The following is an 18,830-nucleotide window of genomic DNA, read 5'->3' as shown; positions in this document are numbered from 1 at the left end:
ACCTGGCCAATACCATCCCTACAGTGAAGCATGGTGGTTGCAGTATCATGCTGGGGGATGTTTTTCAGTGGCGGGAACTGAGAGACTAGTCAGGATCGAAGGAAAGATGAATGCAGCAATGTACAGAGACATCCTTGATGAAAACCTGTTCCAGAGCGCTCTGGACCTTAGACTGGGGCAACGGTTCATCTTTTAACAGGACAATGACAAAAAGCACACAGCCCACATAACAAAGGAGTGGCTACAGGCCAACTCTGTGAATGTCCTGGAGTGGCCCAGCCAGAGCCCAGACTTGAACCTGATTGAACATCTCTGAAGAGGCTCGTCTGGCTCGGTTTATCTCTACATATTCTCTGACTTGTTTTCGGGGCTGTCAACAGGTGGGTACTATGGTTCACATCTGGTGGACTTGCCCTAAGGTTTGTAGATTGGGGATCAGAGTTTATGCCCTCCTCCGCACTATGTTTCACACAGACATTAAGCGCAACCCGTATGAAGCACTTTTATTGAAACCATTAGTGGGCCTACTCCGTCCCGAACGGCAGCTGGCATCACACCTATTTATGGCCACCAAGCTGACAATCGTGACGGCCTGGAAGACTCCCCTCCTCAGCTTCGAAGCTGTCAAAAACCGGATGAACTTCATAATGGTTAATGAAAAACTGATGGCTATACTTTTGGATACCCACACTAAATTCCTGCAGACATGGCGTCCCTGGCTTGATATAGCCCAACCATCGAGATTCGACCAGTCCCTTCTGTCGATATAAAATTTACGTATTAGTTTCTTTTTCTTTTTTTTTCTGTTGCGATCGCCCTGGAGCCCTTTTTGTTTTTGTTTTTGTCCTCATCTCCTTACTCTTCGACTCTCTCTTTTCTTTTGTCTAATCTGTTTTATACTATCTGTACTGATTGTGATTAGTGCTTTGAGCGCCGCATCCGCAATACTAAATCCTCATGCTGGACTCCTTCGAGAGCCCTACATGTGGAATACTTATCTACATTTGGAGAGGCTCCATTTTATATCTTCTCCGCTTTTTGTATGCTGATATAGTGACAATTTTTCCTTACACCGTGTTCCAAATTATTATGCAAATTATATTTTTCTCATTTACCTAAATAAATAATTGATGTAAATAACAGTCAGCATAATTCTCATGTTATCAACTATTAAGAGTACAATTCAAATTTTATTGAACAAACTTCCTAATGATAACAGTATTTTTTTTAAACATAAAAAACGTACAATGCACTGTTCCAAATTATTACGCACAGTAAGTTTCAAAACACTTTATGGGTTGTAAAGAACTGAAAATTGTCATTTGTTGTGTTTGCAGCATATTTACTGAAATCAAAAGCTATTTCAATCAAACTTTTAACAACATTTTAACTTTTTAAACATTTTAACAGGTCAGGTTACATTGTAACATAGGACCCCTTAATTGAATAGCCTCCCAGAGCTGCTGTTTGTATGTAAACTGCCTCCCACCCTCATAGATCTTTTGCTTGAGGATGCTCCAAAGGTTCTCAATAGGATTGAGGTCGGGAGGATGGAGGCCACACCATGACTTTCTCTCCTTTTATCCCCATAACAGCCATTGATGCAGAGGTATTCTTTACAGCATGAGATGGTGCATTGTCATGCATGAAGATGATTTTGTTACGGAAAGCATAGTTCTTCCTTCTGTACCAGGGAAGAAAGTGGTCAGTCATAAACTCCACATACTTTGCAGAGGTCATCTTTACACCTTCGGGGACCCTAAAGGGGCTGACCAGCTCTGTTCCCATGATTCCAGCCCAAAACATGACTCCACCACCGCCTTGCTGACGTCGCCGCCTTGTTGGAACAGGGTGGCCATCCACCAACCATCCACTACTCTATCCATCTGGACCATCCAGGGTTGCACGGCACTCATCAGTGAACAGGACTGTTTGAAAATTAGTCTTCATGTATTTTTCTGCCCAATGCAGCCGTTTCTGCTTGTGAGCATTGGTTAGTGGTGGCCGAATAGAAGGTTTATGCACAGTTATAAGACTCTGGATGACTCTACAGTTTGATGTCCGTGGGACTCTAGAGGCACCAGCAGCTTAAAATATCTATTTGCTGCTATGTAATGGTATTTTAGCAGCTGCTCTCTTGATCCGATGCATGGATCTGGCAGAAATCTTCCTCAATGTGCCTTTATCTGCACGAACCGGTCTGTGCTCTGAATCAGCCACAAATCTCTTAATAGTGCGATGATCACGCTTAAGTTTTCGTGAAATATATAATGTTTTCATACCACGTCCAAGGCATTGAACTATTTCACTCTTTTCGGCAGCAGAGAGATCCTTTTTCTTCCCCATATTGCTTGAAAATGGTGCTCTGCTTAATAATGTGGAACACCGTCCTTTACTAGTTTTTCCTTAAATTGGGCTCACCAGCCAATCTAATTATCACAGGTGTCCGAGATTGTTTTCAGTGATCAAAAGAGCCCTGACACACAATGCCATCCATGAGTTACACTGAAAAACAAAATATTTAATCTTTGTGACACTTAAATAGAATTTGCATAATAATTTGGAACACGGTGTAGAGTTTATATTGTCATTGGTCTTTAATTGTTTACTCATTGCTTTCTCTTTTTTTAATACATGGCATTTAAGTATACAGTTTAATTCTATGTCTCTCCACCAGTACATATTTTGGAATATTCATCGAATCCCTTGTATGTTTTATTCCTGTTGGTCAATGCAATTGTTTTTGACTGATTCTTTGCTCCTATCTATTCTATAATAAAATTCTTTGTAAAAGAACTTCTCTGGAGAGATCTGAAAATGGCTGTGCCCGACACTCCCAATCCAATGGAGCTTGAGAGGTACTGCAAAGAAGAATGGGAGAAATTGCCCAAAAATAGGTGTGCCAAGTTTATAACATCATACTCGAAATTACTTGAGGCTGTAATTGGTGCTAAAGGTGCCTCTACAAAGTATTGAGCAAAGGCTGTGAATACTTGCGTACATGTGTTTTTTTTTTAGTTTTTATTCTTAATAAATTGCAAAAGATTTCAAAACAAACTTCTTTCACATTGTCGCTATGGGGTATTGTTTGTAGAATGTTGAGGAAACAAATTAATTGAATCCATTTTGCAATAAAGCTGTAACATAACAAAATGTGGCAAAAGTTAAGTGCTGTGAATACTTTCTGGATGCACTGTATACTGGAATTTTTATTTATTTGTTTTATACTGGTAATGACAGTGATTAGCGACTTATAGTGGGACTGTGATAGTGCGGCAGGCAATCTAACACTAACTGACACTTTGTGGGAACTGGCTAACTTACACTGACATCACCAGTAACACTAATACATTGATTAGTGCTAATTCTGTAAACTGTACTAATGACACTGGCTTTGAAGGGGTTAACATCTCTGGTTAATCAGCAGATCTCAGCAGTGAATCATTGGCCAGGACTTGCTGACTAAGTGCTACTGTGTTTAATCACAGCAGAGCCGGTGGGTAGGGGCATGTCCGCGCTCTGAACCTGGGAGAAAGTCGCGGCGTACAGGTACATTTCTGTGCCTGTACAAGCTGCCTGTCCACAGTATATGCACTGCGGTGGCCCAGTAAGCGGTTAAACAAACTGTACAGCATCTGCACTGTACTATATGTAACCCGAATGTCATTGAACAGCCAAAATTTGTCAATTACTATTATTTGCAATACAAAAGGCAGTGATAGTATACAAAATGTTATATCCTATAGCAACCAAAAAGAAACCAGTTTTTACTCTTTGGCTTATATCATTATAGGATAACCATGCATCCTGTACATGAAAGTCTGTTTGTTTGTTTTTTACTCTTTTTTTTTTTTCACTCTTTTTTTTTCATTCTTTTTTGTTGCCTTATTGATAAGAATATATATCTGTTTTGTGCAGCAGTAGTTTAGGTTGGATGCAGCATGCATGCTTTCAAAATATGGGCTGGCAGTACAAAAGCCTCTTCTCGCTTATCTCTTCTTACTTGTGTTACCAAGCACATTATAATGTAGTTACAGATAAGAGTCTGTGCTTTGTGTGTACAGAAATGTTTGTTGCTTGTTCCTTTTTTAAGTCTAAAAATGTAAAAGAAACATTACAAAGCCTTGAAGTGAAGCTCCCATGAACTTGCTGTTCCTGGAAACGTTTGTTATCAATGCAAACTACCTCATTTCATATAAAAGTTTATTTAGGATTCCATAAGAAAAACAGATGTCAAAGTGTGATAAAGGAAGCTACACAGAAAACTTAGAGGTATTTCATTTCCTGCTAAAAACAATATATTGTTCTTCCACTCTATCATTATAGGATAACCATGCATCCATATAAACATTTGTGGTGTCTGTATTTTTCTTTACTCAGGAAGTGGTCGCACACTGGATAGCCGAAAGCCGTATTGCTATTGAGCAAGCTAGATTGCTGACTCTGAGAGCAGCCAAAGCAATAGACACAGTCGGCAGTGCCCGGGCCCGGAAGGAGGTACAGAACCTAAATATTTAATTCAGATGCTTAATACACCAGCATTGACATTATTTTAATTATTAATAACAGCTGTTGGCATTGAGAGTCCTGTTTATTATTATTCTACAGAGCTTATACTGCGCCAATAGTTTTTACAATGCTTTTCATAATAAATGGGAGACAGTACCATTACAATACATTTCAAAACAAATAGGGTTAGGAGGGTCCTGTTCGTGAGAGCTTACTGTCTAAAGTTTATATCATTAGGTATTTAACTCTTAAATTGGACCTTCGTCTAAGAATCTGACTACCTCACTTCTGACTCTTTTCTTCTTTTTCAAATAATAAATACTTAAAAATGTTGTAGGATGATGGATGATGTGCAATCTCATGCTTGTGCAAACACTCCACAGGATCTATAGGACCTGGCAGAGACCTACAGCATTTCTGCACATCCTGCTAAAACCCCCATATAAGCGCAGAAAGCAGCAGATGTCTGTTGGTCTTTGGCAGTGGTCTCCAAATTGTGGCCCGGGGGCAGAATGCGGCCCTTTACTTGCTTTTTTCTGGCCCTTGGGGCAAGATTTCATCCTCAGATACCAACAATGGGGCATAATTCCATCCACTGAAACCAATGAAGGGGCACAATTCCTCCAAATGACATTAACGAAGGGGCACAGTTCCTCCCAATGACACCAATGATGGGGCACAATTTCTCCCAATTATACCAATGATGGGGCATGATTCTTCCCACCCAATGACACCAACAAGGGGGCTCAATTCCTCTAACAGACATCAAAGATGGGGCATTGTTCGCTTTCACTGATGTGAGGGCATTTTCCACTTCCAATGGCCACAGTCTGACCCCTCTAAAGTCTGAAGGACGGTAAACTGGCCCTTTCTTTGGAAAGTTTGGAGACCCCTTGTCTATGGAAATGTGGGATTTCACAGATGCGCAGACAAGCCAAAGGTCTCTTGGGTCCTATAGATCCCATGGCATGTTTACACATTTTCAGGATATCTGTCAAATATGTGGTGCAAGAACAGAGCAACAACAATGAGCTTTGGTCTGCAAGGAGGGGCAAACAGGACATCAAAGATGGGGCATTGTTCGCTATCACTGATGTGAGGGCATTTTCCACTTCCAATGGCCACAGTCTGACCCCTCTAAAGTCTGAAGGACGGTAAACTGGCCCTTTCTTTGGAAAGTTTGGTGACCCCTGGTCTATGGAACTGTGGGATTTCACAGATGCGCAGACAAGCCGAAGGTCTCTTGGGTCCTATAGATCCCATGGCATGTACACATTTTCAGGATATCTGTCAAATATGGTGGTGCAAGAACAGAGCAACAACGATGAGCTTTGGTCTGCAAGGAGGGGCAAACAGGAACAATTTTCAGTATATACACTAAAATAACACTTTTGCTAGGGAGGATGGATTTCCTCTTTAACAGTTTTGTGTTTGGATTTCAGTTTAATTGTGAAAAGTATTACAGCCTATAAAAAACAAAATGCATAACCCCTGCCAATATATTAGTCTCACTACATGTAGTTATAGCAAGAAGTTACAGTCTCAGAGAGTTCTCTCACATTTCTGGGTGGATGTCTAAGTGGTTCAAAGCTGTGACACTCCTTTATTGTCATTAGAACACAAATGACAGGCTAAAAGATAAAATAAAGTTCCAGTAAAATGAACAGGTGCACACATAGGAGAGCTCCCTGTATTATAATGCCAGATAGCCCAAGTAACTGAGCAACAGTTATCTTTTTATGGACTATCCCTTTAAATTGTAACTGTACTTTGCCTATGGCAGAGGGCAAAGCAATAGTTTAGTGGGAGTACCTTCCTGCATATACAGTGAAGCAAATAAGTATCTGATCCCCTGCTGATTTTGAATGTTTGCCCACTCACAAAGAAATGATCAGTCTAAAAATCGAATGGTAGGTGTATTGTAACACTGTGAGAGAATAGCAACAAAAAATTCAAAAGACATGACCGTTCACCTAAACTGACAGGCTGGGCAAGGAAAGCACTAATCAGAGAAGCAGCCAAGAGGCCCATGATAACTCTGGAGGAGCTGCAAGGATCCACAGCTCAGGTGGGAGAATCTGTCCACAGGACAACTATTAGCTATCCACAAATCTAGCCTTTATGGAAGAGTATCAAGAAGAAAGCCATTGTTGAAAGAAAACCATAAGAAGTACCGTTTGCAGTTTGCGAAAATCCATGTAGGACACAGCAAACATGTGGAAGAAGGTGCTCTGGTCAGGTGAGACCAAAATTGAACTTTTTGGCCTAAAAGCAAAGCGCTATGTGTGGCGGAAAATTAACACTGCACATCACCCTGAACACTCCATCCCCACTGTGAAACATGGTGGTGGCAGCATCATGTTTTGGGGATGCTTTTCTTCAGCAGGGACAGGGAAGCTGGTCAGAGTTGATGGGAAAATGGATGGAGCCAAATACAGGGCAATCTTAGAAGAAAACGTGTTAGTCTGCAAAAGACTTGAGACTGGGGCAGAGGTTCACCTTCCAGCAGGACAACGACCCTAAACATACAGCCGGAGCTACAATTAAATAGTTTAGATCAAAGCATATTCATGTGTTAGAATGAGCCAGTGGAAGTCCAGACCTAAATCCAATTGAGAATCTGTGGCAAGACTTGAAAATTGCTGTTCACGGACGCTTTCCATCCAGTCTGACAGAGCTATAGCTATTTTACCAAGAAGAATGGGCAAAAATGTCATTCTCTAGATGTGCAAAGCTTGTAGAGACACACCCAAAAAGACTTGCAGCTGTAATTGCAGTGAAAGGTAGTTCTACAAACTCAGAGGTGCTGAATACAAATGCACACCACACTTTTCAGATATTTATTTGTAAAAAAGTTTGAAAGCCTTTTATCATTTTCCTTCCACTTCACAATTATGTGCCACATTATGTTACTCTGTCACAGAAAATCCCAATAAAATACATTTACATTTTTGGTTGTAACATGACAAAATGTGGAAAATTTCAAGGGGTATGAATACTCCTTCATGACATCCCTGGTGCCTGCCGTTTGACACCTCAGTCATCAGGGCTGTTACATGGACAGGGAGAGAGAGCTTAACCTTGTGTAAGCTGTAACTAGGATGGAATTGGAGCTAGAAAACTAACCAGTTTCTAGTCAAAACAAGCACCTAGGGTTTATGACACTGATTATTTTCATATCATGTTCTTCTAAAATACATTGTTTAGATGCTTCAGTGCCCATGCGGCCTGCGATATATAGGGCAGTGTTGGTCAACTTTCTTTGTATGGGGGGCCTCAAGTGTGGCCCTCAACATCCCCAAAGGGCCACACATAAAATTCAGTGAATATTCAGTGTCGACAGTAGGCGACAACAGACACACAACAGGATATAGTTAAAGACTAATGGTACAGGAGATAGTCAGAGATTGTGGACATAATACAGAAAATAGTCAGAGACTGCAGACATACCATAACACAAGAGACCGTCAGAGACTACATATAAAATACAACTGATGGTCGGAGACTGCAGACATGGTACTGGAGATGGTCAGAGACTGCAGACAGGATACAAGAGATGGCCGGAGACTTTAGACATGATACAAGATGGTAACAGACTGCAGACTTGGTACAGGAGCTGGTCAGAGACTGTATACATGATACAGGAGATGGTCAGAGACTGCAGACACGATAAAAGAGATGGCCAGAGACTGTAGACATGATACAAGATGGTAACAGACTGCAGACATGGCACAGGAGGTGGTCAGAGACTGCAGACATGCTGGAGGAGTTGTTGGAGACTTATTCTAACATAATAATACATACTATGTCAATGGAGTTCAGGTTCATATATTTAAAGACAGTTTTTTTTTAATAAAGCAGGGAGTGTTTAAACCTCTGTCATATTTTACTTAACTGTCTATACCCTCTTGGGAAATTGAACTTCTGTATTTGTTCTGGTGACCCTCATCACTTATAGAGGAATTTTATCTTTTACAGATGTCACTAGAATAGGAGTAGAAGGAGAATCTTCCAATGAACACATCTGTTTTGCTGATAACTGTCTGAGAGGGGCTTTCCATTCACTTTGAACTGATTTCCTCTTACTTCCTGTTGTGTCTTTGGGACAATGAAGGGAAGTATCCCTAATGGGACACAGACAACAAAAAAATTCTTACAGGGAATGTAATCCTTTCCCACTCTATTTCAAACTAAAATATAAAAACTTTGACTTTAGGTATTATGTAAGCAGTTTTAATAGGAGTTTTTGAAATTTTTGCCACCCTGTTATTTTACGTGTTTGTAAAAACATGCCTATGTTCTGAGTAAAGTTGGTTTGATTTACACACTGAATATATTTATTTTTTATCCTAATGCATCCTAAGAGGATGTTTGGATGGCTTTGTCTGGCCACTAATATTTTGATGGATTAAGTATAATAAAAGCCTGAACTCCATAGGTCTTAATGAAACTACCCAGAGAACATCAGAAAGGTTAGACCTCCTTTAGGTTTTTTTGGCTGGAAGAAGAGGTCAGGTATAACATTAACATAGCATCTATAGAGGTACATTTCATTTAAGGAAAAAAAAATTTTTTTTGGATCCATTCACATGGGTGCAGAGGCCAGTACAGTGTGCAAGAGCCGAATGTTCATGTCTTCACAGCAGCATGGAACTGTGTGTAGGTAGCCTATGTTGGCAATGGAGATGCAGCTGCTGCGCAGACTCACCTACACATTCAAGTATGATAGGCATGCAGCAGTAGGTGTACAGTCCTGAACGCACAACTGTCTGCATTTGGAGAAGAGCTCCCATCCCTGCACGCTTGTCATATTCGGAGGTAGGGATGTGAATCCCTACAACCAATGCAGCTTCACTGACTAACATAGGCTGCCCATAATGCATAATGGAACAGCTCGTGAATGCTGTACGGTCATCTGCATCCATATGAATGTATATTTGTACTTCTGGAGTGTTTCCACCACAAGTGTTTCCATTTCTTTGTATGTTCAAAAATTCTATATAACTTTTGAGACTGGGTGATGCCAAATTGAAACCCTTTCCATCTCACTGCAGTGTTTTTTATAATATATATTTTTGAAAAACCAAATAAAAAATAAATATACTGTAGGTGGCAAAATCTCTTTAAGCGCTTGTTTACATTTGCTTTTCGCTTTGAAGAATGATCCATGTTTAGATTTCTCTTCAGAGAGCATTCGACAGGCGGCGAGTAGACATTGTATCACCTCCTCACCACCCGTTTTAACCCCTTGAATCCTGCACTAGTGTTCCACAACCACATGCAATACATTGTGATCGGAGAGCAGCCACATTCACTCAAAAGTGACACAGGGTATAGCCTGCCATGGCTGCGAAGCAAAGCATTCTGGCCACAGCATGTGTACACCCTCAGCTAAAAGGGGTAGCTGTTTGGGGGGGTGTAAAAGCGCAACTCAACTGTGGGGGTTTTCTACCCCCCAACCTCACATGTGAACGAGCACGAAAGCAGGTTTTTTTTTGCTTTGAAAAAGTAAAAAAAAGGTTATTTTGTTTATTCTACAAGTGCAAATTCCTTAACTTGAGAGTTCTCATACAATCTATATATCTGTTTGTGTTTTTTTTGTAGATTGCAATGATCAAAGTGGTGGCTCCGAGAATGGCTTGTCAGGTGCTAGATCGTGCAATTCAAGTCTTTGGAGGAGCTGGGGTTTCCCAGGATTTCCCTCTAGCGTTTATGTGAGTTAGTCTTTGTAGTCACAGTGGCTTGTTAAAACTGATAAAAACATGCAAGGTTTATCAAAATTTCCATAGGATTCATGTTCCAATTCATAATACAGAGACAATAGTTTGGAAGCTATACCATTTGCGTGAGCTCCTGGGGGATTGTTCTGTTTTGGATAGATCTGGAAAGACCAAATACTTCTGTCAAGTTTTTATTGCTCTCTGTGATCTCCTTAGGGAGATTCTTCCTCACTTCCTGAATTATGGGAAACAACTGTCGGGGGGACAAGAAGACAAAAACAGTATAGCCTGATGAAGGTTTTAAAGGATAAGTCCACCTTTCACAACATGTTACATGCATATTCAGGGTTTAACATTATTTAACGTTATTAAAATGATTGGCCCCCGATTTCCCCCCCACCCCCCGTGCTTTGACAGCTAGCGGAGAATCTTCTTCCCCGCTAGCTGTTAAAATTTTTTTAAAAACGTATTCCGTATTCTGTGAATGAGAAAGTACAAGTCCTGACAGCTCTAGTGGCTGTCTGCTTGTAGTATAGTGATTCTTATGGTCAGTAAATACGAGCTAGCAGATACACTGACAGGTCTGCAGGAGATCTGCATGACATCAGCGATTTTTACCTGCAAAAAAATGTGCATGTATTATTTTTTGTTGAAAGGTGAACTTATCCTTTAACTCTTCTTAATTTTTCAAAACAAAGTTTTTCTTGAAGTCTTTGTCCCAGGTGCTTTCTTTTTTTGACAGGAAAAGTGGGGGAATTGCCCCATCAGGACACAGATCTCAAACAACAGCAGAAAAACAGCACTTTGAATCCCCAGAGAGAGAAAAAGATCTATATATAAAAAAACAGAGGTTCTAATCTTTCCTGATTCTGGCAGAAAATAACATAAAACGCTTTGACTGGAGTTGACCTTTAAATTTAGCCATATTGTAAAATCGGGTAAAAATTTCCAGACCATCCGCATGGCACCACCAGCATCAATAGCTTGGCAACTTGATAATATTATATATCTTGCTTAGTTATTTAGAAATGTGCAAAAGGAAGAGTAGACTCAGACAGGAAGCAAAATGATATACAGTCAGGTCCATAAATATTGGGACATCGACACAATTCTAACATTTTTGGTTCTATACACCACCACAATGGATTTGAAAAGAAACGAACAAGATGTGCTTTAACTGCAGACTGTCAGCTTTAATTTGAGGGTATTTACATCCAAATCAGGTGAACGGTGTAGGAATTACAACAGTTTGCATATGTGCCTCCCACTTGTTAAGGGACCAAAAGTAATGGCACAGAATAATATTCAAAAATCAAACTTTCACTTTTTAATATTTGGTTGCAAATCCTTTGCAGTCAATTACAGCCTGAAGTCTGGAATGCATCCATTGTGGTGGTGTATAGAGCCAAAAATGTTAGAATTGTGTCGATGTCCCAATATTTATGGACCTGACTATACATTAATTAAAAGAATTATATTGAAAAAAAAACAAACTTGGCTGCAGTTGACTCCTCTATAGACAGAGGAGTCCTTCCATTTAAAGCGGAGCTCCAGGCTCCCCCAAAAAATTAAAAGTCAGCAGCTACAAATCCTGTAGCTGTTGACTTTTATTTAAGGACACTTACTTGTCCAGGGATGTCCTCACTGATTCTTCAGTTGGCTTTGGTGCAGGGGCTGTTATCTTAAGGAAGGGAAACAGGCATTGAAGCTTTGCGGCGCTTTGTGAATGGTCCCACAGTCTTCTGGAAGCTGTGACGTTTCCCAGAAGGCTCTGAGGAAGGAGGGGGGGCCAAATTTCCGACTCAGATCGCCATGGCGATCTGACCTGGAAGTGGTAGTGGGTATCTGTCAAAACCAGGGACCTGTTCCCCTCCCCCCCCAAAAAAGTGCCAAATGTGGCAATGGAGAGAGGAAGGATACTAATTATATATATATATATATATATATAGTTCTCTGCACTCAGCCAAGAAATGTATATAAGGACTGCTGCAACTTGGATATCCTGAATACTGCACACAATAACAATGCAAAATGAAAAGTGTCCTGTCGCTTTAAATCATGAATATGCACATAATTAGCAAATTCACGAGTTAGACACAATTCATATATACTATAAATCACATTAATAAAGAAATCCAAATTAAAAATGTCATATGCATAAAAAGTCCAAAAAAAGTGACAAATGTGCTTCATTCTTGTAGGCTTCTCATAAAGTGCTCCTGTGTTCAAACGTGCTCCTTGAAGAAAAGAGGTTCACTTACCAATTGGAAGTGATCTCAAATTATAGAAATCAAAAGTGCTTCATTTTGAACTCCAAGCTGGCACTCTCACTGTCAGACCCTTAGACAGATAAATGACCTCATCGATGGAGTGTATGGAAAAACCAAGTATCAGCCTTAGCCTTAAATGTCACTCACCACGATCATATATAGAAAGCATAAACAGGGAGAAGCCTCATGGTGCAGTAGAATTAAACTTGCTGTTATTAAAAAGAAATGCACTTACATTTGCATTTTACATAAAATCAAGCAGTGTATAGTAAAAAACTTCCAGCTGAGGTGTCGGCCAGCATGCCGGTACGCAATATTTTTTTCTTCAACCACCAATAATGGTTAATATAAAATACATGTTATCCTTAAATGGACCAAATATTCCCCAATGATGAGACAACAAACCTGAAAAGAATCTTGTGGCTGCATGTGTGTACAACCTAAATCACATAATGTGCAGAATATGTACAACAAATACACAGAATAAATACAGAAAAAAATCTTCATAACAACACATAAAAAAGATAATGAAAATAAAAATTAATACAATAGTATTATAAAATGTTGGTGTACAAAACCACAAAATAAAATAAAATGGATTATCACATCCTACGTATAGCAATTAGAAATTGTAACCTTAATTATTTAATACATATTGGCAGGAAGGGAATTAAAATATACTCTAAAAGTAACAATTAAACTGCATAACAAAAAATAGTATAAAGATGTCCTTTAATTATTGTTATTGAAAGAATTGACATCCCACAACACATTGAGACCCCAAGGTTCGTAGGTCTTGAGGTAAAAAATCCACTGTGCTTCTCAGCAAGAAATTTGCCTCTTCAAATTACTACCCCTGCAATGTGGAGTGTATTTCTCAATTCCTATGACCTTCAAGGAAGAAGGATACTTACTGTGGTATTGAGCAAACAAAATGTTTGGAAAGGCTTTGAGCAGGAAAACCCTTCCTGATATTAGCCAGATGCTCACCACTGCGAACATTTAATGACCTTGTGGTCCTCCCCACATACTGGAGGCCACATGAACAACCTAAAAGGTAAACTACCCCTTTAGTGTGACAAGTTATAAAATCGCATAAAATTTAGAGGTAACACTTGAGGAGGAGGAGGTATAAGTAGTCTGTGCATTCCTGCATACTTTACATTTCCTACATGGATAGAAAGCCATAGGGTTGTCAAACATGTTATTTTGAGGGGGTTGGGCTACTAAATTAGGTGCTATCATACCCCTAGGTGAATGCTTTCCTAAATATTACCTGTGTCCATGCTGGAATACTGGACCCAACATGCTGTGCTCTCTCAAAATGTTCCAGTGCTTTCTCCAAACACCAGTGACCAAACGATGCTGGGCCGAAAAGGTCGTGTTTGTTAATTACTAAATCTTTATCTTTAGTGGACAAAAGAGAATCCTGATTGAGTTCTGAATCCATCTGAAGTTCTCGATCTATGACATCTCAGGAATAACCTTTTTCAAGGAACCTCTCCTTCACAATCCCTGCTTGTACAAAAAAATTATCCTGTTTAGAACAATTTCGACAAGTACACTGAAATTGTCCCTTAGAAATTTAACCACATTGGGTGATGACCACTTCTCATGGGAATTAAGCCATTTCGATCTGTAGCCTTAAAATGTATTTTAGTTAATAGATTATTTTGTTCTCGATAGATGGTTGAATTAAAAAAATGAATGGCTGTGTCACTCCATTCATAAGAAAACGGAATACCCCAAGTGTTGGAGACATGAAAGTATGCAATGAATGTACATCACCCCTCCACAAAAAGAAGGCATCATCTATATAGCGACTGCAAAATAATAAATTACTGTCCTTATTGTCATATATAGCTTCAACTTTCCAATATGCCATGAATAAATTGGTGAGGCTGGGACACTTACCTGTCCAGGGATCCAACAATGTCCTCACCCAACCAAATTCTTCATTCAGCTTCAGGTGCAGGGGGAAAGTAAGGGGAATCGGCAGTGAAGCCTTGTGGTGCTTTGTGAATGGTCCCACAGTCTTCTGGGACCTGTGAAGTGTCCCAGAAGGCTGCGGGGGAAGGAGGGGTGATCTGACATGAAAGTGGGAGCGGGTACCTGTCAAAACCAGGTACCTGCGCCCCCCCAAAAATAGTGCCAAATGTGGCAATAGAGGGGGGACAGATACAAACAAGTTCCGCTTTAACCCGCATTCAGTATCAATGAACTTCAAGACTGTGCTGAACCTTCAGTAATCCTGGAAATGAAGCCATAGATAATGTGGGCATTACCTCTGTTTTACTCTACAAGAAAACTGTACCATACATTGTTAACCTGTCAAAACTGATATAAACAAGGTTCTTAACTCCTTCCCGACAGATGCATGCATACCATGGATATAAAAAGTCTACACACCCCTGTTAAAATGTCAGGTTTCTGTGATGTAAAAAAATTAGACAAAGATAAATCATTTCAGAACTTTTTCCACAATTAATGTGACCTATAAACTGTACAACTCAATTGAAAAATAAACTGAAAACTTGTAGGGGGGGGGGAGTAAACATATAAACTAAAATAATGTGATTGCATAAGTGTGAACACCCAGTTGGGGATGTAGCTGTGTTTAGAATTAAGCAATCACATTACAAATCATGTTAAATAGGAGTCAGTACCCACCTGCCATCATTTAAAGTGCCTCTGATTAAGCCCAAATAAAGTTCAGCTGTTCTAGTAGGTCTTTCCTGACATTTTCTTAGTCGCATCCTACTGCAAAAGCCATGGTCCGCAGAGAGCTTCCAAAGCATCAAAGGGATCTCATTGTTAAAAGGTATCAGTCAGGAGACAGGTACAAAAGAATTTCCAAGGCATTAGATATACCATGGAACACAGTGAAGACAGTCATCATAAAGTGGAAAAAATTGTATATTGCATGACCAGTACATGGCAAGGCATCCTCTAAAAGTGTGCTCTTAGTATGCTTTAATTGGTGTACCAATATGGACTTTACCACTATTCTCCTGGGTCAATTAGCAAGATGGTTTCTTGTAAAGCATTAAAGCAGTATCGGCACTTTAGCTGCCAGAGCAGTTTTTGCATTTTTTGCACACGTTAAAAAAATCATTTTAGGCCTGAAGATTACACAAAACCCTCAAACATTATGTATTTTCTGAAAGCAGACACCCTAGAGAGTAAAACATTGGTAGCTCCAATTTTTTTTGTCACACTATATTATTGCAAAGGTCCAGGAAACACAAAATGTAAGTAAAAATCACACTAAAGTTAATTTTAGGGCAAACAAAAGCAATAAATTACCCAAGTTTTTGGTAAACTATAAAAGACAAGGTTGCGCCTAGTAAATAGATACTCAACCTTTCAAACCTTAAATTTGCTTACGCCTATGAAATGGCAACAAACTTCACTACCCTTTATTTTCTATAGATGACGCTTCAAAAGCCCCTATAGGTATCAGTTTAGCATTACGGAGGAGGTCCAGTGTTAGAATTATTGCTCTCACTCTGGTGTGTGCAGTGATATGTAACGTGTATCGCAATCAACATTTTCGTGCATAAATGCCCCGATGCGTGCGTTTACATTTCTACGTGCGTAGGGGGGCTCACAGTTTTTTTGGGGGGAGATGTGCTTGCATATAACTTTACAACTAAAAAAAAAATTTCTTAACTTTTTTTTTCATCACACAGGGGACACAAAGTATCCTATGTGATAATTTTTTGGTAACAGGTTCTCTTTTTTGAGATATGAAGGGTCTAAAAGACCCTACATGTCTCCTCTGTGATCCATTTGATACGGCTTCCCGGCTTTCCCCTGGTGACAGCCTTAACCAGGAAGTGACGTCATGGATGTCGCCTTCCAGGTCACACATAGAAGGTGAGGGGAGCGGATGTTTGTCCGCTCTCCTCTCTCCCCTCCACCCACACCTGACATAGCTCTCCACGGGCCTGCAGATGGGCATGGGAAGCTGAGTTACATGGTGGGAGCATGCCCATGAGGGGGTGGGGGGGGATTGGCACTGGAACCAGGGGCTGTGGAAGCAATTGGCGGCAGTGGTGCCACCTGACTGCTTCCACCTGTTAGGCAGGAGTCTGCCTGTCAGTTTTATACACAATCCCGGAGTCTGCAAACACTGGATTGTGTATAAAACCCCCTGCTGTCAGGTCCATACAGCATATGGACCTGGCAGTGAAAGACTTAAACCCAAAGTCAAGCATTTATCATATTGCAGCTTACTATTTCTTAAATGTGATGACTGTATTAGTTTCATTTTCAGGCTTTCTTTCTTCTATTTTCATCTGGTGATTTGGCCAGTAAGTCTGTTGTTTTTCAACAGAAAGGCTCTCTTGCTGGGATGAGACAAACCATTTAACACTGGCAGAGGTGCTTACAATGATCACCTTTTTTATATAAACACCTTTATCCCAAAAGGAAAAAAATGTTTTCAGTAACTAATTATAAAGTATTAGCTGGAGTTCAGCTTCAATTTGTTAGTGTATTTAAATCTGCGAGTACATCTAACATTTTTCGGTAGGAGGTTACTTGGAACCTTTATCAGCACAATTACTGGCAGTTATGAGGTGTATCTTCCAATATTTGCATAACTCCTCCCCCCACATGGCGAATGCTTCTGTCCAAATCTGCCCTCTGTGATTATTTAGACTGATGTCTGTATAATACAGGTGTGTTACTGGCCATATCACCAGGTGAAACAGAGGGAAAAAGCCTATGCAGCCACTACATCTAATGATTGGTACACTGCCATATATTACATTTTTGGTTTTGGGTTTAATACTTCTTTAATTGAATCAATTCCAAAACATTGGGATATAAATCAAAGAAATGTCTGGTGTCCATTATACTGTATACCTGAGCTGCTTTTATCCCATGTCCAGCAAATCTATAAAATGGTAAATGAAAGACGGTGTAGAATACATTCAAATTTTTTAGTCCAACACTGCTCAAGCCTGTTTCTTAGTAACCGAATGATGGTGTATGATACATTTACATTTAAATCCATGTCCAGCACCGCTCAGGTGTATTTAATGGTAACTGAATGAATATGATAGGGGCCAGGTATTCAAAGTTTCTCTCTCTTACAGGTATGTAGCTGCTCGAACTCTCCGTATTGCTGATGGCCCTGATGAAGTTCATCTCTCAGCCATAGCGAAAATGGAGCTTATGGAACAATCAAAACTATTTTCCAGAATGTAGACCTCTCAAGTTAGCCTTGTCCACCTGCCTTAATCTTGTCTATAAAATTGCTAAGCCAAGTAAAGTGAACAAATCTAGCTAATATTTTCTATTAATTTATATGTAATGAGAATGAACATGTTTGTTGGGATACTTGTTTTTTCATGCAGTCTAATTTTTCGGTAGGAGGTTACTTGGAACCTTATCAGCACAATTACTGGCAGTTATGAGGTGTATCTTCCAGTATTTGCATAACCACAGAAACTGTTTGCTTCTTTGGAAGCAGTAACAGATTCCATCAAGCTTGTTGAGTTGGCAAATAAACACAGAAATACATAGCAGCCAATCAACAATATTTTTTCCTGCAAGTAAGATGTAACAATTATTAATGATACTTTCTTACATATTTGTTTAAGGGTTCCTGCACACAGACTATTTTAGGCATTTGGAAAAGGAGTTACGCATGAATATGCTGATGAAAAAGAAGCATAGGCATTTACAAGAGTACGGCTACACACAGCTATTCACTTGTATGGCACGTTGTACGTGGCACATGCGTATCCCCGAGTGCAGGAAAGTGCTGGGTGTTTTACATTAGGCATGAAAAAATGCATAAAATCATCCATGTGCATGAGCCCTAACTGTAATTTGTCCTCAATCATCATTATTTGATTAATACTCAAGTCATTGAATAATCAAGGAAGCTTTCTTTAGCAAGAAATTGATCAATAAATTTTACCTGCTACGGTGTTATGTACTAAATTTGTTGCATATTCTGTAGTTATAATGGAAGTGCATTTCTAATGGGGAAGCGTTCATGGGAAATTGCCTTCATTCTTCCAACCTACACTGTTTATGTTCGTCCCTACTCAATTCTCCATGGTGAAAACCATTGAAATGAATGGCCTAATGCATCATGGACATTGCATTCACCATTCAGGATGGCGCAGCACCATGAAATCCTAATCCCCTGGTCACATCAAAGCCGATTTTGAAATTGTGCGACTTACAGTGAAGTCCAGGGGCGGACTGACAACTCATGGGGCCCCCGGGCAATAGGGGATCATGGGGCCCCTGTATCCTTGCCCAAACTCAAAAAAGCCTATGAAAAAGGTACCAGGGGCATCTCATGGGG

The 18,830-nt window shown here is 39.9% G+C and overlaps 1 protein-coding gene across 1 annotated transcript in view; it reads left to right on the top strand.

The window, feature by feature from the left end:
* The window catches only part of ACAD11 (acyl-CoA dehydrogenase family member 11), a 155,051-nt gene extending 136,594 nt beyond the window's left edge, over nucleotides 1-18,457 (top strand). The window contains exons 18-20 of the mRNA XM_089672531.1: nucleotides 4,381-4,497; nucleotides 10,114-10,223; nucleotides 17,605-18,457. Coding sequence (XP_089528657.1) covers nucleotides 4,381-4,497; nucleotides 10,114-10,223; nucleotides 17,605-17,716 — 339 coding nt within the window. The 3' untranslated portion in view covers nucleotides 17,717-18,457. The remainder of the gene's footprint in view (nucleotides 1-4,380; nucleotides 4,498-10,113; nucleotides 10,224-17,604) is intronic.
* The last annotated feature ends 373 nt before the right edge of the window (nucleotides 18,458-18,830 follow it).

This window comes from Staurois parvus, unplaced genomic scaffold, assembly GCF_062004578.1.
Source record: "Staurois parvus isolate SC_StPar_1 unplaced genomic scaffold, SC_StPar_1.0 ptg000130l, whole genome shotgun sequence".
Classification (NCBI taxonomy): Eukaryota; Metazoa; Chordata; class Amphibia; order Anura; family Ranidae; genus Staurois; species Staurois parvus.
The sequence above is the reverse complement of the archived record's forward strand: the minus strand, read 5'-3'. Positions and strand labels throughout refer to the sequence as shown.